Source organism: Sturnira hondurensis, unplaced genomic scaffold (assembly GCF_014824575.4).
Source record: "Sturnira hondurensis isolate 20B ecotype Veracruz unplaced genomic scaffold, ASM1482457v3 Scaffold0001872, whole genome shotgun sequence".
Lineage (NCBI taxonomy): Eukaryota > Metazoa > Chordata > Mammalia > Chiroptera > Phyllostomidae > Sturnira > Sturnira hondurensis.
In genome coordinates, this window is record NW_028074503.1 from 10,789,365 (window position 1) to 10,816,662 (window position 27,298).

The following is a 27,298-nucleotide window of genomic DNA, read 5'->3' on the forward strand; positions in this document are numbered from 1 at the left end:
CTGGCTTCTTCCACTCTGTGACCTTGAGCCAATTATTCCTTCTTTCAGTCTCAGTTCCTTGTAGGAAGCCTTATGTCACAGAGTTATTGTGAGAATCAATAAATGGCATGACCATTAATCCTCAATGAATGTTAATAATAATTATTATCTAGCAGTAAACACCAGCAGCCTTGTTCAGGGAATAAGGAACAGTTACTTTGAATAGTTTTATGTGTTTGTGTCAAGAAGGTAAAAGTTGCCCTGGCTGGTATAGCTCAGTGGATTGAGCATGGGCCTATGAAGCAAAGGGTCACCGGTTCGATTCCCAGTCAGGGCACATGCCTAGGTTGCAGGCCAAGTTCCTAGCAGGGGACACATGAGAGGCAACCACACACTGATGTTTCTCTCCCACTCTTTCTTCTTCCCTCCCCCTCTCTCTAAAAATAAATAAAATATTAAAAAAGAAGGTAAAAGCTGTGGCTTTCTTCTTCTTAATTTTTTAATTATTTCCAGTAGGGTGCTATAGAAGAGAAGTTCAATGAATATGTGTTCACTTTGACTGTGAAGACCATTATTGTCCTTTTTTACCATCACTGATATTTTGATTCAAAGAAACAATGGTGATACACACTACAGCTGGGTTTGTTTTTTTTTCCATTTTCCTGATAAGTGCATTATCGTAAAGGGAGGAGAATTTATTTTGTGTAACCATACACATCCAAATAAAAAATTTAAAAAGTGAGACCCCCTATGGAGTTTGGGCAGGCAAAAGCGCAAGAACCTTTTAAGAGAATGGAGAATAGAAAAAAAACATGTCTCCTTATGTATTTACACTGGCCAATGGGAAAAAGTGCTATTAACTACCGCCCTTTGCCAGTAATTGGAGCTGTAAAAAAGAGTATCGTAACAGCAAGGTTAGGCCTGTATATTTATTTGTCTGAGGTACAACCAGTCAGAAAATCTTATAAGGTATTCTAATTTTCTGAGTACTCAGAAATCTAAGTATCAATCAACTTATACTGATCTTCAGTTTAAACTACTATGGCTAATATTCTTTGCAATACTTTTTCTTTCCAACTGGGTCAGAAAATTGGAAGAAACCCTAGGGCAAAATCTAAAGGTACCTTTTAAATTACTAAGTGCAAGTCAGCGATTTTGGAGTCTGAAAAAGCTAAATTCCGTTTAAGTGATTAATTCCACCCCTCTGCCAACAGTTACTTAAAATTATTTAAAAGTTATAATAAGCTGCTGCTAAAAAATATGGCCTCAGGGTTGTGATATTTGTAACCACAAACATATTAACCTTGATCTTTTACCATCATTAGTAGAGGTTCTATTCCCTCCTGATCAAAGTTATTCACTCCTGTGGCTTGTTTTATGACCATTACATTGAAATCTTCCAATACTATTTCTTTAGCCCCGAACTCTCTCAAGATGCAAGCCCAGATGTCCAATTCCCTCTGAACTGAACTTCCCTTCAATATTTAATGCTCAACGTATCCACAAATGAGCACGCTGCCTTCCCACATCTCTCAGCACAATCACCATCTCCCTGGCCTACAGAAAGACTACACATCTCTACCCTCTGAGAGTTAGGTGTGGCTATGGGATTTGCCGCTAACAGTAAAATGTTAGAGGGATGTTAGGTGTGTCACGTCTGGGCAGAAGCTTGAAGGGGCCAGTGTGTGATCCACCATGTTCTCTCTCCTGCCTCAGCAGGTGGGAAGCATAAACAGGGTCCTGCAGGCCTGGGTCCTGCAGGCCTGGGTCCTGCGGTGAGGATGGTGACGTAGAGCAGAGCCCTCAGCCAACTTGTGATCAACATAGCACAAGGGAGAACGCACCTCTGCTGTTTGGAAGTACTGACATTTTGGAGCTGTTACTGCAGCCTCACCTAGGCTCCCCTCTGACGCACCACCTGCAATCTGCTTCTCCATCTGTGTTCCTACCTCTGATAAGGGCATCCGCACCCGTGCCAGCAACCTCAGGACTACTGAGGGCTTCCTTCTTTCTCATAACCCATACCAGTCATGGGTCCTAAAAATCTCACCTCTAAAATACTTCCAATTCACCCCCTCTTCTATATTCCCACTTGACTAGTTTTGGCTAGAGGCCAACTTTCTTCTTCGCTATAACCCTACAGCTTCCAAATATTTGTCACTCTATAATTCCATATTTTTCCTGCTGTAAATGACCTTCCCAAATGACACCAGAACGATCCTTCCAGAAACTAAATCTTATTGGTCCTTTCCCATTCTCAAAGCCCCTCAGCATTTTCTCGTGGCTCATGTTAACACACATTTGAGGAACTCTTTTGTAGATAGGCCCTGTGCTAGGAAATCTCAGGAGCAAAGATGAGTCATTTGCCTACACACTGATCTTCAAATTGTGGTGTCTTGATGTAACTACGGTAGATGATGTTGTTTAAAAGTAGTATTTTGGAAAAAAAAGTAGTATTTTGTATAATGTTAAAGTTTGTGAAATAACTGATTCTTAAAATAAAAACTGGAGTGAATTCAAGTTTCTCTATGAAAACTTGACTCCCACTCAAATTCTAATGAGAGAGAGAGAGAGAGAGAGAGACTGATTGATTATCATTAGCTAGACAAGGAAGGAAATACAGAAGGCCCAAGGATTCTATATTAAGCCTCTTCAGAGATTGCTGAGCTATTGGTGGCTTCCATGTTATTAGAACACATATCATTGTAACTCATTATTTACTAATTTTTACATGGAGTCCATAAAAATTTGGGACACAAGTGGATTCTGTTGCAACCTATTCTAACACCATCTGTTATTTCCGTCCTGGAAGTGGGGGGTAGGGATTACTAAAGCTGTCAGCTTAGCTCCAGGACAAAGGTCAAACTTCAACATGTCACAGCTCTGCTCCTGTCATCCACCCCTGAGAGGCCTCTGTTCAGTTCCTCTCAAAAATAGCATTCTCCCTCTTCCAAACCCGCCGAAACTCCACTCGCTCTTCAAGAGCTAGCTCAGTAGTAGATGAATGTTTTCTGTGAAACCTGTCTCAAGAGCTCTCGGCAGCAGCAACCGACTTTTGGAGGGAAGCATTTTCAATGCTAATGACATAGTGATAGTTGTCTAAAACTCTACCTACCCAGGGGGCCTCTGAACTCCTTGAGCATCAATCAGGACATTTATTCACCTTTGTGTTCCCGGCACTTGGTATCGTGCTTGTGAGATCGCAGACATGAGATTTGTAGCTGGTACATGGAGAGCACTATGAAAACCACATTCCATAATTCTACTTACCCATCAGCCTATTGTTGGAGGCTGGGGTAAACTGTACTATTTTGAAAATTCGGAAAGTAAAGTTATATATTCATAATTTCTAATTTAAAACATTACCTGGCATTAACCTAACTTTAGGCTAGCGAAGCTTGTGTGTCTGTTTACATAGGTGTGCGCTTCTGTGCACGTGTGTGTAGGTATATGTAGTATTTTAGTCTGGCTGCCATGATAAACTTCCATAAACGGAGTGGCTTTTAAAACAACAGATATTTATTTTCTTACACGCAGTGCTGAGAGAATAAATCCCAAATCAAGCTGCTGGCCAGGCTGCACATGCTTGGAAGACCCTAGGGGAGATTCTGCCCCCTGCCTCTTCCAGCTCCTGGTAGGCTCAGGGAAACCTTGGCTGGTGGTTGTATCACTCCAGTCTCAGGCCTCCACTTCTGTCTCAACTCACCCTCAGCCTTTCTGCTCTTGGAATGATACCTGTCGCTGGATTTAGAGCCCACTCAGGTAATCCAGGATGATCTCATTTCAAAACTGTTAATTACATCTACAAAAATCCCTCTTCCAAATAAGGTAACAACCTCCCAGCAATGTGGACACAGACATTTATTTTGGGAGCTAAGCTTCAACCTACTACACTGTTGATGTGTGTGTGTGTGTTGTATATCCTGCCAAAGAAGAGCCCCCGGAGATGCTCCGTGGAACCCCTACATGTTGCCAAGGTGACAGTTTGGAAACTGTGTTGGGTGCTGGAAACATGGTGATGAACGTGAAAGACACAGTTCCTGCTCTCACGGATGTCTGAAGCTACGGGGGGCACAGAAATCAAGTTGGTCTTTGATGCTGAAAAAAGTACAGTGAGGAAAAAGTAAGTATACTATGTGTGTACATAACAGGGGACCTCACCTTCTCTTTTGTTAAATTTCAAATGTGCCCTGATATTTTTCTCAATCAGAGATTTATAGTTCAGAGAATATCCCCTAACTTTCAGTTCAGATTATCTCCCACTCTGTATTGGGACATTCACTAAAAGTCCATGTCTCCTATGTGTACTTTTAAATTATCTGATTCCAAGGTACTCTGTGGAACTACTATACTTCATGTAATTTACGATGTTATTGTTACTTTAAAACCAAGAAAAAATAAATACAGCTGATTAAACTAGGTCATGCCATTAATTACAAGATGCACCCCAATTTCAGAGATATTAAAATGTGCACCTTAGAATCAATGAAATATGTTCATTTCCACTTTGAAATATATTCTCACAATACATCAGGCCACATTAAATAGCTTGGGACTGAAGAGTACAACCAAATTTCAATGCTCTACCAGCAAAATTGTAATGCTGAGTTGGCTTCGCGCAACCTCAGAATAATTTTCACCTTCTTTCCATGAAGTCGATACATCTAAATATAATTCAGTAAGTCCTAAAATAAGACATATATATTGGGTCTCTTCAAGGCTTGAGATAATTTGAGAAGTCAGAGATTGGGAAAAAGCTCTAAAAACTCTTGAGTTGAAGCAGGAAGAAGTGGCTGCTGGAATTATTACTTTTTTCCTTGTCCAGAACTTGCTAAAAGGTCAGAAGGTGAAGAATAGACAGACTATGGACATCTGGAGAGTCTGAAGATACTTAAAAGATGAGAGTATCTGAGACCCCTGTGTGCAATTATTCAGACAAGATTTCTGATGCATCTAGGGCAGGGGTCCCCGACCTTTTTGGCACCAGGGACTAGTTTGGCGGGAGATAATTTGGTGGGGGAGGGGTGACAAGAGGTGAAGCTCAGGTGGCTTTGCTCACGTGACAGCTCCCCTCCCCTCCTGCTGTGCAGTCGGGTTCCTAACAGGACACAGACCCAAGGAAGGGTACTGGTCTACCGCCCGCGGCCCAGGGACTGGGGACCCCTGGTCTAGTAGACATGTACTAGATCCTGTGAAACCTACAAGAAAAGAGAAGGCAGGATGCTGGCCCTCAGATGGCTTAGAAAGATGTCTAAAAGACAGGGGATAAAACGTTTACACATACCTGACTCCAACCTCATAAAGTCCCTCATTAAATGTAGGATCGAGATTTTGCTATGGTTTTATACAACGGTCAAGCAGTAGAAAAATGTCTCAGAGAATAATCAGTGTTATGAGTTCTCTCCTCACACTATTTCACCTCTGTTTATGTAGACAGTCTGAGTTTCGACACTGGGATGTAAGTTCCACATTGCCATAAGGTTTTCCTAAAAAGATCTAATTTTGGAGCTTGTATGCAAAATTAAGAGGAATCAGAAAGACAAAGCCATCAAAGACTAAGGGCATGGTAAGGAAAATATAAATTTACTTTACGTCTTTAAAAACAAACAAATGTGGGTCATTAGGGGATTTTTAAAACAACAGACATATTCAATTAAAGTAGTCTGAAGTTAAGGGCAACTTGCAAATGCTTCTTAAATACTGAAAGGCTCTCTTACACACAGACACACACACACACAGACACACACAGACACACACACACACACACACACACACGAACAGCAGCTTAGTGAAGTATCATTTTGAAACAAATTCTTCCCTGGAGAAAACTTATTGCCAAGGCATCTGGACTATGCTTCCAGAAGGCATTTAACAAGTTACTATCATTTCCCAGACTCAACAGGGAAGCACGGGTTTTAAAATGAATGAAAATTTATTTAGAAAAACAAATCTCAGGCCTCTCACCGCAATTGGGGGGAGGGGGTGTAAGTCAAGATTAGGGACTACTTAGTCACAACTTCGGGGAATAAAGAATTGTTTTCACATTTAATTAACCATATGTGTCCTTAGATCTCAGCCCAAGACACTCCCTAAAAAACAGGTGTGGCTGAAGTATGCTTTTTCTACTGCTAAAGAGAAAATAAATTTGATAAGCGTAGTGCAATTCAGTAGTTAAGCATTCTTTTGAATAAACGGCCTGGCACAACAACAGTCTGGAAGAAAATAAAATTCTTACATCATATGCAAAAATTAGTTCCAGATGGATTAAAGACTTCAAATTTTTTTAAAGAAATTGACCTTTCTAGAATATTTAAGAGACTACATGTGCAATCTAGGGGTCAGGGAGATATGTTTTAGCCAAGAGTGAAAACACAGAAAAAAAAAAAGACTTGTCTATCCATGTCAAAATTAAAAATTCTGAAATGGGAAAAATATAAACAAATCCAAAAGGTAAAATAAACATAAAATGTCTCCATAATATTATCTAGATAGATAATATATAGTATCCAGAAATTGGCAAGTATAAGCCAAGAACAGAAAAGCCAGTAAAAAAGTATAACTTTAATTTTCAGTAGAGTAGTCTAAACGCTAAACAAACATGTGAAAAGGGCACAAAGTCACTAACAGTCATGGAAATGCAAATTAACACAGCAATTTTTTAAAATTCTGCAATATCTAATGCTGACACAGATTTGGAGGAACAGTATTCTCACACAACAATGATGAAAGTGAGACTCGTTAAAGACTTTTTGGATAGCATTTGGTACATCTATTAAGTCAACTCGTCTTCTGTGAATTGGGTTTTGATACTGGGATAGAAGAGCTACTTTTCCCTATTTTTATCTAAAAAGATTTAGGTTTGGTCTTCTGATGTGAGGTAAAGAGAATAAGGAAGACAATGCTGTCAAAGATGTTTTGGGGGAAGAAGTAAAATACATGAGATAGAATCCATAGATTTCTTAGAAATAATAAATAATGAGAAACAAAAACTAAATTAATGACACTATGTAATGGAGGTTTACTGATGTGTAAATTCACAGGGCCAATACCTAGAAACAAAGTGAACACAGATCAACATAAGACTAAGTATTTCCACACCATGGAATATTATGCAGCTGTTAAAGAGAATGAATTGGTTTTATACAAGATAATCAAGAAAGAGTTCTATGAGTGATATAAGCAAGAGGCCAAAACGTATATATAATACAATTCCATTTTCACAAAGCAATGACAGAATTGTTTCAATATATGTCTCTGTGTGGATATCTAATGTTGCTGTAGGATTACATGAGTATGGAGAAAATATGGAGGACACACAGCAGGTTATCAAAGTGGATCACGTAGGCAGGCAGGGTTGGGTTAGAGGAATGAGGGTTACAGTGAAGAGAGAAAGTGATAAAGAAAGGCAGTAGCTAAAATGCTTCATTTATATAAAACTGCAAGCGAGAGAGAATGAATGAATAAATGAATGAATGAATGGATGGATAGAGGACACATGAAAGGACTGTCACCAAAGTATCAATGGTGGTTATGTTAGGGTATTGGAACTTCAAATTATCTTTAGTTTTTAAACATTTTCATGTTTTCAAATTCTTCATAATGAATAATTAACATAATAAATATATTAACATAATAATATTCATTATGTTCATACCCGGGGGAAATAAAGTTTTGTTTCACTGTGACAATTTAAAAAACTGGATAGACTATAAATGGTATTTCCTTCCTTCCCTCTCTATTCTCTATTGATCAGCATGAAACTACTATGGTATCTATCTCATAGTGTTCAACTGTGTACAATCTACTTAGACGGATATCTTCACAGTTGAGTCAAGACAAAAAAAGAGAGAAAGAGAAGACTCAGGGGAAGGGTGAGTGCAATTCATAAACTAACTGGTCTACTATAAGGAAAATTTAAGGCTTCTTTTTTGGCACTAAAAAATCTTAAAGCCATTTAGTGCTTCACTTTTAGCAACTGTCACCTCAACCCTCTGATAAATAGCATTTATAGTCCTCAGGCGCCAAGTTGGCAAAGAGATATGTATTTTATTCCCCGTCAATCAAAGCCTATATGCAGGAAAAGAATTAAACTGGGCTTCTCTTATCTCTGGTTCCCTTCTTTTATGCACTACATTGAAGTTGACATTTACAAAGATCCTCAACAGAAGAAATGAAATGACTTTTGAGCTCTCACATTTGCTTCTCTCCCTGTCTGAAAGTTTCCTGTGAATCTCCACTATTGTTTCACATCAGCACTCAGATTCTCCCCTTCAGCAGGCTCTGAAGTTGTTACAGTCCCTCTCTTTCAAGAGAATAAGAAGCGGCGTAGAAAACTTGACCAGCACAAAATGTAGCACTTAAGGGTTCATTATGGATTGCATGTAAAAAGAATAAAATCTTTTCCTAAACATTTTTAGTCTTTAAAACCATGGAATGATGGACCTAGTTTGTCAGTTGAGTTTGACACAATGCACAGGCCTTATCAACAACGAAGTTCCCGTGGGGACGTCTCTTTGACATGAACTACAATCACAGTAGTAAATACATAACACAGCTCTGCCCAGATGTGCACGAGATTATTTTACGTTCTACAGTCGAGGAGGATTCTTTCTTTCAGAGGACTGGCCACAACGCAACAGTGAACATAACACTTGAATCCTATATCCAGGTTGATAAAGAAAGACAGGTTAATCACAATGATTTGATCTCAGAAACAAGTAATACCTAGTTACAAATAGCGCCCGAAGAAAAAGAGAGAAGTTTATGAAGAGTAAATACCCATGAAACCTGGAGATTATTTATAAATACCCTGCAGAAAACCAAGAAAAAGGACACTACTACTTAACTTTTATTACGGCTTTGAAAAACAACTCTAGCAAAAAGTGAACAAAGCGCTCAGAGAAGTCACAAAAGAAATATGATAAAATTATCAATGCTATTCTATTAGTAATAAAAATACAAATTAGAAAAAGTGCCAATTTTTAAAATGTCTAAATTAGCAAAGACTAAAAACCACATGTGATATTTATCAAGATATTTAACGATACACTAAGTGATGGGCTTACTCACTCACTGGTACAGACTTTTCTCGATACAAGTTAGCAGTGCATGTCAACAATCTAAAAATAATACAGTTTGAATAATCATCCCATTTTCAGGAACCCAAAATAATGAAATGATGTAAAACTGACAAATTTAGGTACAAAGCTCTCCTCCAAAACATGACACTGTAAACAAACCAAATGCCTAACAACTGGAAAATAGTCAAGTAAATAATGGCTTACTGGTAATAAGAGAATTCCCCTCACTGGTGACAATTTTACTTGTAAAGAATATTAATAATGAAGGAAAATGCTCATGATCTAATGCGAAATTTAAAAATCAGTTTTATATATAGTTTGGTCCAATTTCTAGATATAGTCTCTATTTCCATGCCCTGCATGGGTAACAGGAAAAATGTTAAAAACGGTTATGCAACAAGTTACATACAAGTATGCGAGCCAAAAAGTGAGGAGTGCCTTACAGAGTAATTCCTATAAGCACACAACTTTTTATGGCTTACTTATAAAGCACTCCCACCTCTAGTTAAGGGCCTCTTCATATAGAACTGCTTCTCACACCCAAACATGAAGGAAAGGAAGTTGGAGCAAGAAGTTCATACTGCCTTGGCTGAGGAAGAACCTGAACGAAGAGATGTCAAGGAATTAGGGCCCAACACACAGCTATTTCAGTAAATTTTGAATAGGGAAAAATTAAGATATGGAAGCAAAAATCTGAGCAGAGGCTGTTGGGGGCTCCCGATATCCAATGCTCTCCTCTCCTGCAGTGAGAGTCCCTGGACTTTGTGCCCAGTTAAGACTTCCGTTTCTTGCCTTCCCGCCCACAGAGGAGTGTAATGCCTGACCGAGATATAAGTGATGTGCATGGTGGCACTGGTGTGAGGCAGTGCCTTTCCTGCTGTCTGGGCCACAGACATGAAGGCTGGAGTTCTGGCAGCCATGAATTAAGGAGCATGAAGAGAAAACTACCAGCTGAGGATGACAGAGCAGAAGCACATGAGCAACCTGGGTCCTTGATTCTGTGGTTCTGTCATATCAGTCCTGAACTGTCACCTTCAGACTTTTTTATACGAAGAAGAAAGAAATCTCCATGCTGTAGGTGTAAGCCACTGCATTTTTAAAATTTTAACTCTTTTTCATTAAGCCACTGCTTTTTTTGTCCTGTTATGCACAACTGAAATTAACCTTGACTGATGTACCTGACCATAATGAGCTTGCGAAATTTTCTTCTGATCCTCTCTGCTCTGTGGCTCCCTTTCTTTCAACTCACCAAAAGATGGTACAAAAATAAAAGATGGGACAAAAATAAACAGAAAAAACATAACAGCAGAACATTTGTATAAAGCTTTACATTACTAATTTTAAGTAGGCAATCTGAACTTTCTAGAGCTCTTTCTCTTTACATATCACTAATTAAACTGTTTTTAACTTGGGTCTAGTGGTTGACTGATTTTGTGTAAAAATGGACCTTGCATCATCTTAAATGTTAACCTGAAACAGGCTGAAGTACATTAAGACAATGAGGACCAGGAATGGCAACGAAATAGATGTTAGTTCTCTGACTCCATGAACATCACTTGCTTGCTTGCCGGGGGCTGCTAAAGGTAGAGAGAGGCAATGGCAATTGACAAAAGGCAATGGCAATTGACAAAAGGTAAATGTCAATCACAGACAACAGCCTCTACACAGGTGGCCATCCTGGAGTGACTCAAGGGGGCTTCCTCGGGTATTTCATTAACTTCTTTTTTGAAAGGATGACAGAATCTGTTAGAACCAGTGTTTCCTAATTACCTACAAGTTAACAGATACGTTTAAAAATAGAAAAGTAAACATTTACCCGTTTCTGGTTACTTTTGATATTTGAATCTAGTTCCCTGCTAGAAGGAAAATACTGGCAATGCGAACTAATTATTAAGAGCAAGTTTTCATTTCTAACATCCTAAAGTGTGGTATTAAAAAAAAACAACTGTCATCTTCTTAAAAAAAATTCTGACCAAGAAAATTTTTCTCTACTGAGTGGAGAAAAACAGCAGTCCATAACTTATTTTGTTTTAGATCTTCACAGAGACACACACAGAAGCACTGCTAGAAGATGATGACAGTTTCTTCTCAGCTGAATCATAACTTTCTGTAGGTGTTAAATATTAACCTGAGGAGCACATAATCTTTATAAGACTTCACATTGCATTTTAAACTCAGTAACTAGGTATTTATTACACAACCATTAAGCCATCAAAGTCTAACCGTATTTAAATACTTCAACCTAGGTTTAAGAATTAGCAGATTCAATTAAAGTGACTTGCCCTGTAATTATAAGTAATTCATCCACAGAACCGGAAAAGGGCCTGGGAACGCTGTTCTGTCCTTCTACTGCTATGTAATACTCCTGCAGTGGCATAAAAGGAAACTCATTGTCTGGGATTAAGACACGAAGGTTTCAAGTCAATCTTGGGGCTATTCTAGGAAGATGACAACTGTACCAAATTAGCAGTTGTAGTTTTGTAACACTGTTTAAACCAAGTGCCTTGCATTTGCTTAGAAGTAAAATTTCCAGTGCTCTGAGCCGAGCAGACCATGGCTAACCAAGCAGGCCTTTCTTTACCATAGTAAGAGTTGACTAGTTCCAAAGATTTATGGCATTCTAGTCCACATAAGGTTAAAAATTCAATGATACAGCTACACGCCACATATAAATGTGGCATCTTCATTTTCGAATGAAAAAAGTAGCAAGAAAGCAAAAAATCCAAAAATAAGTCATAATTTCTAGAAATAATTTATTTAAAATATTGATAACTAATGACCCTAAGAATCATCACTTCATCATGATGGTCCACAAGTCTCTATTTTTACTAGGGCTAATTTCAGGACCGAACATCTTAGTTCCAGTTTCTATATCTAAGTGTATAATGTCTGTATCAATCGAAACACAAGTAAAATTCTATTTCAGACTTGCAGAGATCACAGACAGCATTAATAATACATTTGGACCTTAAAAGTTTTAATACCAAACTTTACTCATTCGTTTATTAAATGCTTTTCAAGTGCTTCCTACATACTAAAATATTTTAGCAGATATCTGTTTTGTCAAGTATGACATAATAATACAAATACCAGCGATGAAAGTTCTTTTTCAAGTTGCATAGGAGTGTAATAGCCAGTGTTCTTAAGATTGATAGTCCTGCTAAACACAAGAAGGAGTTTATGAGTTTTCCTAGAGCTGCAGTTTGGTAAGTGAAAAGACAGGTATCTCAGTAACCTCAAACAAAAATAAAAGAGTTTACAAGCTGGTTTACTAGAACTTGCTATTTCAATAAAGCAGCCAAATGAATAAAAGAGAATAAAATACTCTCCCCTTAAACTATAAAGCAAAGCATCAAAACGGTCAAACCAGTTTTCCTTTTGCGGATGAACCAAGCTTTTCAAGATTTGTACTGGCCATGTGCATGCTCATTTAAGACTTTCAAAACAGCCATCATACTTGAAAAGCAAAGGGAGCTTTGTCCAACTCTTGTCTTGTGGGTGTATATCTTTTCACCATCCACTGTCCCCTATAAGGTCCTCTGCTATTCTATTTTTGTAATCTTTAGATGGGGCAAATTGGAATAGGTGATAACTACAGGAAAGTAAAAGTTTATGGCATATAAAAGAGTATTCAAGAAACTTTCTTCTTCACCTACTATGTGTGTAATATCATACGAGGTACTTCTTCCCTCCTAACAGTTACGTGAGTATAGGTGCTCAGAAAACCACCACTGACTCAGTAGAAGCAGCAATGAGTACATGCTAAAAAGATTCAAGAGTCTTGGTAGGATTTGATCAGACTATTGTGATTGTGAATTAAGTTAAAAGTCCTATTCCTAACTTCCCTCTCTGGTTTCTCCAAAACTCAATCTTGGGTTAGTTTGTTCTTAACACGTTGTCTCTGATAAAGCCCTTATACCACCTTTTTATCACCTGTGGATCAATAACCTGAAATACGCAAAAAGAAACACACTAAAATCACCTAGAGCACTTCCCTCAGTTTCTTTATCTACACAAGGATAATAAAATCATTGTCAATGGACTTCTGTTGCCTAAATGATACACTGTGAAACCCACCCCAAGCTGTTCAGCACCCCTACCGTACCAACCTTACACGTGTATATAGCATTTTGCAATACACATGTATTTTACATATACTATGACATGTAATGATCATAGTCGGTATATACACAAGAACGTACGTTCCATGAGGACAGGGGTTTTGTCTTGATTTGCTCAGTACTGCAGTCCCAATACCTATAACAGGCCTTGACAGATAGTAGAGACTTATTAAAGAGCTGATTGAACAAAAAATTATGAATAACAATGAGATATGTTTAAGTATAATGTTTGTCCATTTCTTTTGCATGAGAAAACTACAAATCAAAGGGATTAGGAGACCTGACCAAGGTTACACAGCCTGGAAATGGCAACATCTGTAACTGAGCATGGGTCTTCAGGGTCCACGTCTGGCATCCTTTAAGCTACCACCCACCACCTCTGTCACCTGGGGCATGCGTACCCTCTTCCGACACAGAATGCCACGGGGAATGAAGCCATACACAAACATAGTGCATTCTCCTGGAGCAAGATTTATAATTACTTTAGAAAAAATATTATATATAAATATACAGCATCCACCATGGAGTAGATTTTTGAGCACTTACTTTAATTTCATAGATAAAACACGGATCTAAAAACACCTCTGACATTTGCAAACTGCCACGCGGAGCCTCTCTTTGATCTGAATATCCATGTTTCCAGGCTCTTCCATGGTAAAGTCAGAGAAGCAGGGCAGCACAAAGCGAGGACCAGCGTTTCCCCAGTCTCAGCGCAGCTGGGGCTGAGAATCGGCTCTGACTCCTCCACGCAGCAGAAAGGAGAGAGAGCTGCTGATCTGTCTAAACAGCTGCCTCCAGCTCCTACCATCTTCTTTCCCTCTCCCTGTTAGCCCATTTGGCGTTGGTCTTCCTCTTCCTTTCAGCACACAGGGCTATAAATTCGTCTTTCTCTGCTCCAAATTAGCATTCTTGAAACTGGGGTCCATGTCTGTAGTAAAGCCAACATTTCTCAAGGAGTTCGCCATCACACCTGTAAGAGAATCAACCTCCCGAATCCCAACTTCCAAGTACTGTCTTCCCTAAACATTGATCTGCCTATGTTGATCGGTCACTGTGAGTGACGAGGGACTCCATCCCTAGGACTGTGAGTGACAGAGGGACTCATCCCTTGATGAATGGAAACTGTCCTTCAACACCTCCCCTTCTCCCTGGCCACTCAGCCACATTACAAAAGTCGTGCATTTTGCCTTAGGGTCCTCAGATCTTTCTAAACTGCTAGGGTGTAAAGACCCCGGGTGACAGACAAAGGAACCTATAAAAATGCTAATGTGGAGGAGTGAAAAATCTCTAGTGTTTGGGGAACAACTCCTTTTGTAAGTCAGGTAATCTCCAATTCATTGTTTTAAGCAACTTGAAATATTTAAATACCAAGAGCCTCGTGGGTAAAATAAATACAAAACACTGGGTTTGAATTCATATACACTTTTTTTGTTATAGAAAGCATCACAGAGTGATCAGTAAGACACTTTAAAACATAAAAATATATTGCCGTGGGATAGAATTCTGTAGGAGGAAGAAAATGTAAATTTAAGGAGAAAAAGAAACAGTGTCAAATATTTAACTGTTGAAGAATTTATCAATGCATTTAACAATGATTGACAATGAGAATCAAATACAGATCCTATTAAAATTTTTCATTGACGTAACAATGTAACTTAAAAGGTCAATATTTATAATACACTGAAAAACTACATCTTTGCATCTATTTAAATCTAGGATGGAAAGTTTAAGGAATTAGCTTAAAAATGCGCTTAGGGTACAGTTTTACAGGATCTTTCAGGTGCACCAGGAGCCTAAGAACGCTGCTCTAGACCACGCCCTCGGGGGCTTTCCCAGACGAAATATGGAAGAGACAAAGAAGGTGCAATTTCCCACCTAAGAAGTTTGAGCATTCTCTCCACCCTCTTCCTGGTCACAAACACATTGGCTGAACCCGATTTTACAGTCAACAGTTTCTGAGAGTGGTGATCAACTTAAACACCTCGTCTTAATTGCATTGCTGACTGCGGTTAGACCCGGCTGGTGAGATGCAGCTCACTCCTTAGGAGAATTGCTCGAGTACTTTTGAGTTGTCCAGAAAGATTCATGAAGCAATACCCATAAAATCTCAATAATTTTGTATTTATCTTATCATATAATGACAAATTTTACCCCTGGGGATGCATGTCATATTGAATGCACCTATTTGGCATTTCATGAGTGACAGGCATAACGCAAAGGACTGGAGAGTTCTTACTTATTATGTAGTTAATATTCTGAGTATGGCAAATGTATTGCGGAATTATCTCAACACGTCTACATACCCAAGGCCTCAAACTCCACTTTTCTTCTTCTTTCTCTGATTTCTTACTCTATTCTTCCCCGATGCCCCTTACCTCCTTCCAGCCACTCCTTTGGGAGGTAGAAAGTTGTCTACGTATGATGAATGAGGCCCACACTTAATTCGGTGTCTACACTGTTTTAAAAATATTGACTTTCCGGTCCTCAGGCTCTCAGAGAGACAGTGGGGCTATTTACATCAGATGTTGGACCCACACTAAACGTACTCCTACTTGGTCTGAGGAGGCAGTAGTTTGAGATAAAAGGTCTGTCTTTGGAGTCCAAAGCCAGCTAGAAATCCCATGCCACAATTTACCAGGTGTGTCGATTTCTCTGAAACTCACATTCTCAAGGTCCTTAAAAGAGGGTTGCTGAGGATTTGAGACAACACAAATCAAGCACCTAGAAATGTACCTGCACATAGTAGGCATTCAATAGTCAACAATTATGAAATCAGATGTTTAATGCTCTTTAATGACTGCTTAAAAATAGCCAATAGTTTGCTCTTGGCAAAATGTCAATTAGTGGCATGTTTTTCAATTTCTTTCTAGTCTCTTTCAAAACAAGTGATTTGGAAAATGACTACCTTTCTCATCTAAGTACAGGGTGTGTGTAAAGTGTACGCATATTTGCAATACGAAAACCAATAACACGGCAAAACTGGATGAGGACCGCACGAAACTTGAGATTCCCCATATAGCATTTATAAATATGGCCGCATGTCCTAAACATATTCTAAGCATTGCTGTGAAATCCTTAGTTTAAAAATAAAGCATGGAATCTTTGATCGACTCTTTTAAAGTCTATCCAAATTTAATTGGTAAGCTAACCCCTTTCCCCCATCAAACTGGCAAAGGTTTTTTTTTTGTTTGTTTGTTTTTAACACAACTAACTCTGTAAGGTTGTGGGGAGAGTGGTCCCCCACAATTCATGTGTTAGTATGAGCATCACCTTTAGTCTCTCAATCAATTTGACCATGTGTACGTATGAAGGACTTAAAAAAGATTCACATGCTTATTCAGCGAGACAGGAATATGGGTTATATCCTAACGCGAACTAACAGGTTCATGTACAAGAGCATTAACTGTATCACGACTTACAACAGTAAGAAATAAACCCGCTTGGTGATCACCATAGGATATCACTATGGATGATCGCCATATAATGTTATAGCTATCCCATGGGATATTATGCAACTATAAAAAACAAAAAAATATTTAAATAAGACGGGATTGTTAAGTGAGAGAAGCAAGGTATAATGCAGTATTTGGCTGTGATTCCACATTTGTGTGTGCCATTGTGATTCCCAAGTGGTAATAAGAAATTAACAATAAAGAATTGGAATTACACATAGTAATCAAGATCCATTCCACAGCTTGAAAAGACACAGTGTTAAGACTGGCTACCCACGCCCTCATTTTAAAAAGAAGTGTGGGATGAGTACACTGCTGATTCAGATCCTTTTTATGAATGGTGGTGGGGGGGTAGGAAAGTGGATAATAAAGCTAAAAGTCATGTCTGTAGCTGAGACTCAGCCTCTTTAAACTTTCAGTTTGATGAAGCCTTCTGGTGACTTGTACACCACACGCACCAGTGCTCTCTGCCCAGCTAAGAAGTTTTGGTGGAGTGTACGGAGATGAGACAAGGCAGGAAAAGGTGAGGACTCGCAACCTTCCAATAGACACAATTTTGCACAGTGAAAGAGGAAATGAAACACTGGGCACACACGTAGACACACACAGATTCAGATCTGCGGATACATATTTTAAGAACAAAACACTTTCTCACCCCCACTCTAAGCAGAAATGCCTGAGAACACCACCTGTCCCTTCCTGGATTGATCTGCATTTCATTACTAGTTTTACAACTCCCAGTTTACTCCTAATGCCCGCCACTACCACTGCCAATCCAACAAGGCTAGCGAGCCTGCTGAGATTGTTCTCCATCTTTCATGAACTTGCCTCCGTTTACTTTTCACATCAGTACTTCAAAGGTCTAATCTGACCCCACAGATAAGGAACAGAATAAAAATGCCGTTGGCCATTTATACATCTCGTATTATGCACTCTTGTACTCCAGAAAAGAAAGAGTAACCCAGTTCCTTGTGACTTGAAATGACACCTTTCTGCTGATTGCTCTTCTAACCTGGCCTGTGTGACCATAGCTCTATCTGCCCACCTCCCCGCCATCCTGGGCCCAGGTGCTCCCAGCGGCCCCACAGCAGAACAAGCTTCTTTCTGCAGTCTGAAACATTGATAGTACAAAGCCAAAATCAACTGAAGTTACTGTGAAAACAGGAAAGACAAAACACACCTAAATCACCACCTGACACGTCACTACTCCCAGGCTGAAAGGTGTTTGCTTGACAGCACACCTACTTGTCTGCAGATGTCACGCTGAAGAACCAACAGCTGGGGGAATATTCGGCTAGTTTCCAGTGGTCAGTTTCAACAAATACCTACAAGCATTTCTTAATTCTGAGCTCAGGTTCTATGTATATAGGTTTAGGTGACTAAAATTATGTCCAGGCTGAAAATGCGCTAATAATTAACCTTAAATATAGCATCACTTCTGATAAAAAAACATTTTCTACACACGGCCCTAAATTACTTGCAATTCAGTTAAACAAAACAGACAAGTTGTGATAAAAGGTCTCTGAGAAATGTGATCCCTTTCATTGGTCACCCAGGAGCTTTTCCTCTTAAAACGGCGGCTTCTTGTTGGGGGGCGGGGGAAGGAAAGAGCGCAGGCATCCAAATTACAGATGCCACCTAAATCACAATTATTTTGTAAGAAAGTTGCTTAAGATAACTCTTCAGGGTTTCCCAGGTTGAGTAATTGTTGCAGGCGGGAGGGAGGGACAGCTCGCCTCCAAGATTACTATCTGCAGAGGTTTCCACTATTTTGTTTTTTTTTTTTTCCAGCGTCCTTTTTAATTATACTGCAAGGGCTTTGATTTCCACATCTCTAAACTGCTGCCGGGGAGAGTTGAGAACGCCGCGCCAGGGCTGCGGCAGCCGCTCGCTCGGGCCAACTCCAGCGCTGGGGGGCGGGCAGCCCACTGCCCACCGGGTCCCCCCCTCCCCGGCACCCGCGCCGAGACTGCGGTCCGCGCCCGTCTGCCCCGTGCAGGGAGTCGGGCTGGGACTCACCGCTGTCCAGCCTCGCGATCTGGGGCAGCCGGTAAGTGCTGACCAGCAGGTCGAGCGGAACGGCCACCGAGCTCCACTTCACATCCTTGAGGCTGCAGCCCAGCGAGGGCGCCGGGTCCATCTTCCCCGCCTCCTCCTGCCCAGCGCTCCCGCCGATGCAGCCGGCACCACCCGCAGTCTGGGGCGCACGGAGGCGCCGGGCACTCCGGCTGCTGGCAGCCCGGGGACGCGGTGGCTTAGGCGGCCGGGAAAGAGGGGCCCGCGCCGGGCTCAGCTGCCGATGCGGGGCATGGCTGCCTCGCCCCACGCACCCTCAAGCCCCGAGAGGACTCGCAGCAGCCCCGCAGCGGGCGGCGGTGGCTCCCACTCTGCCTCCTCCTCTGGCCCCGGGTCTGCAGCTGCGGCCGCCGGCTCGCCTCCACCTCCTCTTACTCCTCCTTCCCTCCGCCTGGAGCGTGTGAGGAGGAGCCCCGGGTCTGAGAAACGCCATAGCAGCGCTCCCAGCACTGACTAATCAACAAGGTGCGAGCAACGCCTGCGCAGCTCCGGGAGACACCGCCTCCGCCCCCGCCTCCCCACCGCCGCCCGCTCCGCCTCCCGCCCGGCCTCCTCCCACCGACCCCGCGGGCTCGCCCGGCGTCAGTTTCCCGGCTGAGGCCGCCGGCGCCTGGGCTCGGCGCGCTGCGCAAGCTTTAGCTCTCGCTCCCCCGTCCGACCGCTCGGGCGCCCTGCAGCCTCGCCGGAGCCGGGAGGAGCGGGTGAGCCCAGAAATTACTTAGTCGTCCTGGAGTTGCTAATACCGGGCACTAAAGAAATCTATATTGGTGCTCACCTCTAAAGAGGCTGGGAAAAGCAAGTGTGGAGCACTCCTTGGCGTTTCTCCCCAAACCTGCAGCTCTACAAACGCAGCTGAAAGTTAATCCTACAATGTCTAGACTTTGGCTGCTAGGCAGAACGAGAAAGGCCAAAGCACCGAGAAAGGTGATGAATGGTCAGTGCCCACGCGAGGGAAGGTGACAGTTCTGCTTAGTACCTTCATCGAATGAACAAGCTTCTTGAGACTGCAGGGCACGAGGCCACCAACCACCGTAGACACACCCAGAGAAAGGGCAAACTAGGTTACTGGGAACCGGCCCCCACCCCCGGCGCCCCGGAGCCAGATGTTTTCACATCCTTTTCCCACTCAATTCTCTTCCAAGATTAAAGGGTGCAGTAATGTCCATGTTCTAGATAACGCGTACCAGAACATTAGGTAGTTTGGCAAGATTACACAACTCATAGATGGTCGTGCTGGGATTCAAACCTACAGTTTGCTTTCTATGGTAAATCATTATCTGTTCTCAATATTGAATATGGCTTGCTCGCTGAGGACCAAGCTCAGAATGTAAAGGTGGCCGTGAGATTGTTTCTTCTAACATACCCCGACTTTTGTGTGCTAGTCGTTTTTTTTAGCATTATTTTACACTAGCAAAGTTGTGGGGTTATCAGGTGAAAGGGTTGTGAATCACTTTATTTTTCAACATGTATTTAGTGTTCGATGCATGATAAGGCAAAAAAGCCCGTTTTACCCACCCAAGGGGACCCGAAACATCCACCACCTTCCAATGCGCTGACCCAGGTCTTTGCCAATGAAAAAAACCACCCCAATGATCAACTGAAGAAAAACATGAAGGTTCTCCTACACCCACCTTTCTTGTCTTCTCACTTTGAAGCACTGGCAATAGTTTTCACAAATTTTTTTCCTGAAAGTGTTGACCTCTGTGTCATTCACATTAATTGTTTGAAAAATACTGGAAAAAAGGTGAAAAATATTTTAGTACATACTTTGCTCAGAATCACAGGTCCATAAAATTTTGAGATTTGGTCACATATAAAAGAATTTGTCAAAACCATAAGAAGCTAAGTGCCAGCTAATTTTTATTCTGTTTAAATAATTCATTGTTTCTGGAAATAAAGCTCTGACTCTGAAAACAATATAGTAAACATTTTTAAATGGCCAGGGTCAAGGGTCCTTCAACCAGTAAGTAGATACTAAAACTTTATATGGTAGATTGATTTTTAAAAAATAACTTTCTCCTACTATTATATCTTTAAAAGCTTCATGGAATAAAAGCAGTTCCCTCTTACAAAAAAAAAAAAAAACAACTGGTGACTTATGACCTAAAGACAAGATTAAAAGAAGGATTAATGCAACCAACTTATTTTAATCAATAAAAGATTTACATGAAATGTTATTGCTAACCTGGCAGAAAAGGTTTCATTTCACTCTTGAGTGTTAAAGGGAAGAAATTTTGATGAGATACAGATTCTTACATAAATCTCATGTTCTGGAACTCTTACAGAAAGATCTTCATTACGAGACGGAGAGCGGCAGAGAAGGGCAATTTTTCAGTCTGGTTTAACTTCCAACATGGTGTGAGAAGGTGTGTTTCTTAAGGTTGTTGGACCAGCAAAAATCGTGTACGTAAAAGCATGGCAACGGGATGCAGGGGCGGAGCCTACAGGATTTTACAGTTTCTGAACAAGGAACATTTGAGAAAAATTTCCTGTAAATCGAAATTCGATGTGTGGGTCCTTTGGTCCTACTGAGTAACTTTGTTCTTTTCTTTCTTTCCTTCCTTCCTTCCTTCCTTCCTTCCTTCCTTCCTTGTACATTTATTAAAGCCTGAGACAGTGAAACAAGGAAGATCTTAGGATAGGAGCAGCCATGGGCGAGAGCCTAGGCGGGGCTGCTTTGGTTCACTGAGAAGTCTGTGCAAAGGAGCTCTGAATACAGGTTCAGGAGTTTTGCTACCTGCTGTTCCCCTGGTTACATGTTCCATGCCCCCCCACCCCGAATTTTTTTTTAAAGTGCATGCCTGGAAGAAGGACATAGGTGTGCTCTGAGGAGGACACACCTACTGGGTACCTTTTAAAATTGAGATTTGTGGGTGGGAATATGGCGATTAAAACAGTGAGTCCAGAGCTAGATGGCTTGGGTTTGATTGGTAGCTCTGCTCCTACTTCAAATCTAGGGCAACTTGTTCTTTCCTCTTCTGAAAAATTAGGAAAATTGCTAGAGAATGAATGTTTGTATCCCCCCCAAATCTTATGTTAAGACCTAGTTCCTAATGTGATAACATTCGGAGGTGGGGCCTTTGGAAACTGGTTGGGTCCATGAAACTGGTCAGACAGGCTCTCAGCAGATGTGAAATCTGCCCGAGCCTCAATTTTGGGTTCCCCATCTGCCAAAATTGTGAAAAGTAAACTTCTGTTGCTTTTCAGCCATCCAGTCTATGATGTTCAGTTACAGCATCTGGAACTAACTAAGGCAATAATAATAGTTCTCACCTCATAGGTTTGATGAAAATTTAATCATTTAATATATGTTGAACATTTAGAATAGTATCTGATACATGTAAAGTAGTATGGAAGAATTTGCATTTATTATTAAAAGAAGTGTTGAATTCGAAGGGGCCAAATTTAGAGAAAAGATAAAAAGACAAAGGGAGCCGTGAGGTAGTCATTAGAATTGGAAGAATAATTATATCAGACAAGGAGTAGAGGGACTTTCCTCAATGGGAGCAGAAACCTAGGTGTCAGCTCCCACCCGTGAGACGGACAACACTCTCCCAATCTAGAGCCTGTGAAAGGTTAACTTTTTCCACAGTGAGCCAGCCTTGCTACCCAGCAGACCCAGGCAGTGACCACCATGCCTCTTCATAGGTTGATCTAATGATGCTGAGAAGCCCAAGGGGGAATCAGGCACAGGATACTGTAGGGCTCATGAGAGACACTCCACAGCTTCCTAACTGTAGAACTACTGTTCATACATACACAACTTGTTCATTCTCTTCCTTATCAGCTTTGCAAGATAAAAATGTTACATGTTGGTTTTCCTAATATCAGAATGGCCTGGGTCACAGAGTGTGCTGGTGGTCAAGTGTGATATCAGAGCTCACAACACAAGTTGTTTTCTAGGTCTCTAAACACCTTTCCCTTTCAATTAATTTCCACACTGTTACTCCCTGGCTAACTTTGTACAGTATATGTATCCTCATTGTCTGTGGAATAAAGTGTAAAGCCCTCTCTGCATATGGTGTAAAAGGTTCTTTCCCTATGTGGAAGCAACTCATTTCTATTGACTACCTTCTGACACTCCAGTCCAGTAGTAGTGCCTTCCTGTAGTTGCTCAGACATGCCTTGCTCATACATGCCCTTGAAGAGGTGGTTCTCTTAGCTTGGAATGCCTTTCTCCTCCTGTGAAACTCCAATTCCAGCTCCCACTACGTGCATTCCTTGAAGGACTGTGTACCCTTTAAGGAGCTGATTATATGGGGCAACTCCTTTTTTAATTGTGCTAATTGCACTATGATTTATTATCTGTCCTTATGTTAGCTTCCCCTTACTAGACAACAATTAACTGTGGCCACCAAAAGTGTATTTTATTCACATTTGTTTCTCTGGCTCCCGTTAACAATGCCTGGCACATGGAACATGCTCAGTTAATGTTTGTTGAATTAAGCAACCAATGGCTGAGTCATCCTCTCACCTATATTATTTCATAGATTACGACAGCTCTTGCTTATAAACAATTAATGCTCATCAAGTCTAGAAATGTTCAGGCTATTTAAGGTTCCAGTCTCATACAACAATGTTTATAGATTGACTCTCAGTTCTTTTTATTCCCCTGAAAAATTAAATTTCATTGAAATCAAGATTTGCGCTTTTGTCACTGAACCGAAGATGTACCTCTAGACTATTAGTTACAGCACTTAGGAAAACTGTTAGCTTATTGTTAGTTTATTGTTTGTTAGCTTATTTGTGATCTACCATACGAGGACTTTATCCTTAGGGGGGCTTGCTTTATTTTTGCATCTCCAGCACCAGGCATCTCTTTCTCTAGATCTCTAATTTTTAATTTTATCTGTAGATAAAATAACTATATATTGTGTATACCATGTGAATACCTTCAGGAGTGATTTATAAACATATTCAGAATCTTACTTTGTCTTCCCTTTTTTTTTTGCTTTTGATATAGGAGGTGTCTTTCTTAAGTAGATCATCAAATAACACATAAATTATAGTGCTAATGTAGGAATATTAAGGAAAAATACCCCAAGGTAAAAATCAGATTTCATGAGGCATGTTTGCTTTTCCAAACAACATACAACATATACTCACTTAAAAATACACCTCACATCACAAAGCAACACACATACACACACATATAAGCAAAATAAAAGTTTTACAAAATACTACTTTTTGTGTGCTTCTCATATGAACTGTATCCTGATCTTTTATCCATTCTTTTATGTTTATTTTTTAGTATTAGTACCCACTAATTGTATTTCATAGCCTCTAATATAGAATGTTAAAACCTCTGTTAAAAAGTTTATTTTGTGTGCTAAGTGTTTACAATTCAACAAAATGAAATATTATGGCTGAAGTTGTAGAAGTTTCTAAAATTTAAAAATAATCAGAAATAAGGCAAGTAATAATGTAATTGTTGAATTTACCCAAACTATCATATGTGTCTGTGTGTGTTTATATGTAACACTATAGGTTATAGATTATAGATTTGAATTTATAAAGAAGCTAGCTCTTCATAAATGGTGTTTGTCCTCCCAGCCAAGCATGAGACCTCAGTTTGAGAAGCTACTGGTATTGAGTAGTGGTCCCGAGTCTTGTATGGTTTTATAAATTATGTGTAGGGCTTTCCAAAGAAGTGGTTAAGTGAGTCATATGTTAACTATATAATTCTGAAGTTTCAAGAAATCCTTTACTAAAATAAAGCACCATAACAAGCTAATCACTACTTATTCACTTTGCATAAATCAATAAACTGTTTTAATGATACATTTAAAGTATTGGTTAAAGAAATAGAAAGCTTAGACTTCCAGCCAAGATGGAGGCATAGGTAGATACACTTTGCCTTCCCATACAACCAAAAGAAGGATAACAACAAATTTAAAGACAAAAAATAACCAGAACTGTCAGAAAATTGAACTGTATGAAGTCCGACAACCAAGGAGTTAAAGAAGAAACATTCATTCAGACTAGTAGGAGGTCTCACTGCAACAAGGCAGCTGGTGGACCAGGCTAGGTGGTGGCTGGCAGAACTGATGATCCCATATTTGCATGTGGGTAAACTGGGAGGAACAATTAGGGAGCAAGATAGACCTCACAACTTAGGGTTCCAGCACAGGGAAATAAAGTCTCAAAATCTCTAACTGAAAAAACCTGTGGGAGCTGAGGCAGAAGGAGAAACTCCCAGCCTTACAGGAGAATCCACTGGAGAGACCCACAGTGTCCTAGAATGTACACAGAGCCACCTACCCAAGAATCAGTACCATAAGGGCCCCATTTGCTTTTGGATAGCGGAGGAAGTGACTGAAAGCCAACCAAGGGCCAAGCAAGTGGCATTGTTCCCTCTCAAACTCCTTCCCCATATACAGTGCCACAATGCAGTGATGAGGGTTGTTGTGCTCTGGTGAATACCTAAGGATCCTCCCCTTAGTACATAACAGTTATGCCCAGAGAAAAGAATATATGGCCAGAGAAAAGAATCTAATGAAAGAACAGATCAAAGCACCAAAATAGAACTAAGCAATGAAGAGATAGCCAGCCTATCAGATGCAGAGTTCAAAGCACTGGTAATCTGGGTGCTCACAGAAATGGTTGAGTATGGTCACAAAATAGAGGAAGACATGAAGACTATGCAAAGTCAAATGAAGGAAAGTGTAAGGGAACCAACAGTGAGGGGAAAGAAACTAGGACTCCAATCAATGCTTTGGGCCAGAAGGAAGAGAGAAACACTCAACCAGAACAGAATGAAGAAACAAGAATTCAAAAAAATGAGGAGAGGCTTAAGAACCTCTGGGACAACTTGAAACATTCCATCATCTGAATCATAGGGTGCCAGAAGGAGAAAGAGCAAGAAATTGAAAACTTATTTGAAAACATAATGAAGGAAGCTTCCCTAATCTGGCAAAGGAAATAGACTTTCAGGAAGTCCAGGAAGTTCAGAGAGTCCCAAAGAAGTTGGACCCAAGGAAGCACACACCAAGGTACATCATAATTACATTAGCTAAGATTAAAGATGAGAGAGTCTTAAAAGCAGCAAGAGAAAAGGAGACAGTTACCTACAAAGGAGTTCCCATAAGACTATCAACTAATTTCCCAAAAGAAATCTTACAGGCAAGAAGGGGCTGGAAAGAAGTATTTGAAGTCATGAAAGGCAAGGACCTACAACCAAGATTACTCTATCCAGCAAAGCTCTCATTTAAAATGGAAGGGCAAATAAAATGCTTCCCAGACAAGGTAAAGTTAAAGGAGTTAATCACTACCAAGCCCTTATTATATGAATGTTAAAGCAACTTATCTAAGAAATGGAAGATCAAAAATATGAACAGTAAAAGGACAACAAACTCACAACTATGAACAACAGAACCTAAAAAAAAAAATAAGCAAACACCTAGAACAGGAATAGAATCACAGAAATGGCGATCACATGAAGGGTAGTGGGGCGGGTGAGAATGAGGGAAAAGGTACAGGGAATAAGAAGTAAAAATGGTAGGTAGAAAATAGACAGGGGGAGTTTAAGATTAGTGTAGGAAGTGGACAAGCCAAAGACTGATGAACGTGAACTAAGGGGTGGGGAATTTGGGTGGGAGGGTGGTGCAGGGTGGAGGGGATTAAAGGGGAATAAGTGGGACAACTGTAATAGCATAATCAATAAAATACTTTTAAAAGAAAAAAGTAAAAGGTAAAATTGCAAAAACATATAAATAGAATTATGATTTTTTATGCTTTTCTTTCTCATACAAATTTCATCCCTTAACTTCCTACATGAAACTGACTCTTGGTCAGAATCAATTTTGACCTTCTCTGTAGAAATTTGGGTAACTATCACCACAACTCCAATGTATCGTGGGTATCTGTGTGCCTTTATTATACTCCTTATTAAATAATAAATGTATTTACAGTACTGTCAGAACTGTGAAGGGCCCTGGCTGGTGTAGCTCAGTGGACAGAGCACCGGCCTGTGAACCAAAGCATTGCCGGTTCGATTTCCAATCAGGGCACGTTCCAGAGTTACAGGCCATGTCCGTAGTAGTCGACGCATGAGAAGCAACCACAGATTGATGTTTCTCTCCCTCCCTTCCTCTGTCCCTTCCCTTCTCTCTAAAAAATAAATAAATAAAATCTTAAAAAAAATAACCGTGAAGGTCTAAGATTTTAACTACTTGCAAGTTTACAAGTTAGCCTGCCTCTGTTTAATGGACTCTGGCAGAAGACAGGAGACTTCTGGATCTGAGACAAAAGATTTATTACTCTTAGCACATTAGGCAGCATGAACTTGATGTTCATAGTTCTTGTTCTCCAAATCCCATGTGTACTCAGAGTGACCCAGGTGAATGCTGTGCACACAGTGGTTTTGTGTTCTAGTGAAAAAAACCTTGAGACTAGAGAACTAAATATTTTTTTTCAAGATAGAAGTTGTATGATTTTCTTTTTTTTTCCTTTTTCATCTCGTCTTGTACTTTCACTTTATTTTTTAATTTAATTCTTGTTCAAGTACAGTTTTCTGTCTTATATTCCCAGCCCTGTCCCCCCAGTGCCCCCCACCTCTTTCCCATTTCTGCCCCCCACCTTAGTTATTGTC

General features: G+C 40.3%; 1 protein-coding gene across 2 annotated transcripts in view; it reads right to left on the reverse strand.

The window, feature by feature from the left end:
- Positions 1–19,157, reverse strand: part of GAREM1 (GRB2 associated regulator of MAPK1 subtype 1) — a 176,427-nt gene extending 157,270 nt beyond the window's left edge. For both annotated transcript variants that reach the window (XM_037032590.1, XM_037032582.1), the window contains exon 1: positions 18,652–19,157. In XM_037032590.1, coding sequence (XP_036888485.1) covers positions 18,652–18,772 — 121 coding nt within the window. In that variant the 5' untranslated portion in view covers positions 18,773–19,157. The remainder of the gene's footprint in view (positions 1–18,651) is intronic.
- Positions 19,158–27,298: the final 8,141 nt, after the last annotated feature.